This window comes from Branchiostoma belcheri, unplaced genomic scaffold (assembly GCF_001625305.1).
Source record: "Branchiostoma belcheri isolate BF01 breed outbred unplaced genomic scaffold, Haploidv18h27 scaffold17, whole genome shotgun sequence".
NCBI lineage: Eukaryota > Metazoa > Chordata > Leptocardii > Amphioxiformes > Branchiostomatidae > Branchiostoma > Branchiostoma belcheri.
Genome location: NW_017803157.1, coordinates 3,674,989 through 3,678,810, shown reverse-complemented (window position 1 = coordinate 3,678,810; position 3,822 = coordinate 3,674,989). Strand labels below are relative to the sequence as shown.

Sequence of the window (3,822 nt, the reverse complement as noted above, 5' to 3'; positions counted from 1 at the left end):
CCCTACCTACCGTACCCTAATTTTTCTGGACTGTAATAGGAAACACAACATTTATTTTGTTAGGCCCAATAGTTGTGAAAACTGGAGGCGCCTGTTTTACAACCAAGATTGTTGAAGCAAAACACATGTCACTTAAAATTTCTTTTGAGTGGAAGAATGCTACCTTGAAGGTGATAAGACCCTTGTAATGCAGTGGGGACATCTAGCGGCAAGAGTAAAAATTGCAGGCACCTAAATGATGATGAAATAACTAACATTTAAATTTCAGTTATGTTTTTTTGGACCTTAAAAACAATTGATAAAGTGACAGAGCAAGTTTTATTTCTGTTTTGACCAATTTGTGATGTCATTTCAGGAGATACCATTCCACCATGTGTGGGGGAGCAGCCAGACAGGCCTGCACTGTTCCTTTATGATGGAACGCACCGACCCCCAGATCCAAATGGTAACGGCCCGAATCCAAGTCTTCCAGGGCTCTCCTGAAGAGGAGAGGCAGAGTCTGAACATCACAGCAAGTGTCAGCAGAGAGGTAAGAAAGAAATCTCAAGTTTTTATAGATTCCTTATTGACTTGATAAAAGTACAGGGACTTTCGTATGGTCTAACTACTATTAAGATCAAACAAAACTAAATTCATGTATGAATAAAGTCATCCTATGTACAGAATATCTGTATACTGCAAACTACATACAGAATTTATATACTGAGTATGTGGCAAAATTAGAGGTTTGACTACATATCCTCTAACTTGCAGTCGCTAAGATTCATTAACATTCATAAAAAATACAGAAATGCAAATGTCAAACATTGAGATGCCAGGACTGGCTTGTACTGAATTTTCCAAGGTGGGGCATTTAAATTTCGGATATTACAGGAGAGCTGTATATATTTATTGTTATCATGTCAGGGAATACTAGTTATGTAAACTACAGTCAGATGATGTCGTATTTTGGTGTCATGAGCACGAGTACTTAAACAAGCGTTCATTACCCTCCTCCAGGGAAGTTTACATGCCTAAACAAGTGTTTTCATTTCTGTCTTCCAGGGGAGAATGCCACAGACCACGCCGTCCCTCAGGCACAAGCGTGAGCCGACCCTGCTCCGGTCGGAGTCCGACCTCGCCATCCCCAAGGCCCCCCAGGTGCCCGCCGAAGTGTTCAGGTTACCCCCTGCGGTGCGGGCGAGCTTACGCGGCTGCCTCGACATCCCCAACGTCAAGGGCAATGACTGGCGAGGGCTGGCCAAGAGGTTGCAAGTCGACAGGTAAGAATCTATACAGAACACACCAAATGTATTTCCTTATCTACATGACAAAAGTAGAGGGATTTTCGTATGGTCTGCTACAACTAGGATTGAACAAGACTACCGTGAATACGTTTTTTGTGTGTGCGTGTGTCTGTGTGTGTCCGTGTGTGTGTGTCTGTGTTTCCACAGGTTGTGATGGATATATATATATAACGTTATATAGTTGAGTTCAGTTTGTCCCAGAGTGAGAGAAGCATCAATCATTTGTACATCTTTTCAGCATGAGCTTGCTTCTTTCAAAGGTGTTAGTCCTTACTTGATCTCTTCCACAGCTGTTGCCCTTGTGTGATGTATAAAGAGATTGCATCAAGGAACTTAGCAGTGCACCAGATAGCAAATGGAGCCTTTTGCGAGATTTTAAAGTGCTCCTAAAAAGTGCAGACTTATAGATCGAATTCAAAGTTTTAAATTTAGATTATAAGTCTTTGAATTCAAAGTTTTAGAGCCCTATGATATGGACAACAGTTCCGTTTTACTGAAACCCACCATAGACTGACCCACTGCCTCTCCCTCTCCCCTGCGCAGGTATATCAACTACTTTGCGACGAAGCCCAGCCCCACGGACCACATCCTGGACCTCTGGGAGGCCCGTAACCGTGACGACGGAGCCATCGAGGAGCTCATCCTGGTCCTGAAGGACATGGGACGCTCGGACGCCTGTCTCCTCATCGAATCAGGAGTCAGCACACCGCTCGTAGCATAGGCATCGCCTCGCTATGCACAACTGCCCTCCAGGCAGAGATATAGCTTTTGGGCATGTTTTTGGCGTGTTTTTAGGCTTTGTTGGATTGGCGTAGCCTCTACCAGGCTTCGGGAGGCGGCTGGAAAGAGTAGAAGTCGGCCAAATAGAGAGATAACATGCCAGGGGAGTTGGTCCGCGCTAGTAGTACTGAGAGAACAGTTTGCCACACCGTTAAGCGGACCAACTCCCTCGGCATGTTATCTCTCTCTATTTGGCTGATTTCTACTCTTTTACCTCCTGAAGCCTGGTAAAAGCTAGGGTTGGTGTGAATATAAAAAAGAAAACAGTGCAAGAAAGAAAGCCCGATAACACAACTCCTCTCCAAGCAAAGGTTTGGGTATGGGCTTGTTTTTGGGCGTGTTTTTTAAGGCTTTGTTGGGTTGGCGTAAAGATAAATAACAGTGCAAGCCTGATAAAAAAGCCTAAAAACACGCCAAAAATAAGCCAGAACCCAAACCTCTGCTAAGCTATGCACAACGCTATAGTACTACATGTGGAGAGGAGAAGCATGTCGGCAGAACGTACTGCACCTGCGCGAAACCTGTAATGCATTGTGCATAGCACTTTGGCAGAACGTCTCATATAAGTTCATATTTGGGTATATAAGGTTAAAATCCTGTCTGTTGTCTCCAAATGTTACGTCGGAAAAAATATCTTTCGCAACAGGCAAAATTCTGATGCAACGTTGACCAAAAATCCAACGAAAACTTTGAAAAATGGTGGTTTCCTGGATCGGAGGTGCAGTACATTCTGCTGACGTGCTGAGAGGAGACACCTTGGGGATGGTTGCTAAGCAGCTGTAGCCACGGAGACGATTACCATGGAAACTGGTGCTCCACATGCCATGTCAAAGACTTTATTATATAACTACTTAACCACGAAGCACCTCAAAGTCTCTTTCGAAGAAAGTTTGAAAAATGACGAAAAAAAAAAAAGAGAAACATATCTAAGAGTTGAGTTCACGGTCATACATAGCAACGAACTATTGGCATAGCAACTGTTGGCATAGCAATCAATGCTGATATCCTGGTTTGTATTGTATTTTCCTACAACAAAAAGCAGGTGGAATGAAACAAACACAGCAAAGTTTTGTCGCCTGTGCTGGGCAGGTGTGTCATTGTTGATACTGTTGTGTTGTACCTGTACCAAGTTTGTAGGACTAAGGCTTTATGGAAACGATTGCAAACAAGACATTTTTAGTCCATGACGACGTTTAAGATTTGTGTACAGGACTGGAATGAGATATTCCTAATGCAATGTTCCAGAAGACATAATATTAGATATGCTTCAAAACCTTCTGGTACTGTAGAGTCAGATAAACCAGCCAGAAGAAAACCCTGCAAATGCAATTGTACATTTTTATCACTATTTATTAAATGCACATACATTTCCCGCATTTTTTTAAAATGATAACGTTTAGGTAAATGTCGGTTTTGATAATACGGTTGCTGTCCACAAAAAGGACCATTTTAAAAACAAGATGCTAGCAGAACCTATGAATTAAGGCTTGCCCTAAGACAGGGTGGCTGGCTGTGTATACGTGTATGTTTGTAATAAAATGAGAAAGAAGCATGGTCAGCTGAGGAGTTAGAATTCAGGGTTTCGAAGCACAGGGAAAAGGAAAAATGTTCCTGTGATGTTAAATTGTATCGGACAGATGAAGAGTTGATATTATTTATTCGTGACAATCAGTTTGTTTATATTTACTGTGTCCAATTGTACCTTGTTGATATCTCGTTATGTTCCGTTCGTTAATAGCACTTCTTTTTCGATTTT

The 3,822-nt window shown here is 42.3% G+C and overlaps 1 protein-coding gene across 1 annotated transcript in view; it reads left to right on the top strand.

Moving 5' to 3' along the window:
- LOC109466787 (netrin receptor UNC5C-like) overlaps positions 1–2,142 on the top strand; it is a 139,810-nt gene extending 137,668 nt beyond the window's left edge. The window contains exons 15-17 of the mRNA XM_019764613.1: positions 356–529; positions 1,045–1,262; positions 1,830–2,142. Of these exons, the coding sequence (XP_019620172.1) occupies positions 356–529; positions 1,045–1,262; positions 1,830–2,007 (570 nt within the window). The 3' untranslated portion in view covers positions 2,008–2,142. The remainder of the gene's footprint in view (positions 1–355; positions 530–1,044; positions 1,263–1,829) is intronic.
- Positions 2,143–3,822: the final 1,680 nt, after the last annotated feature.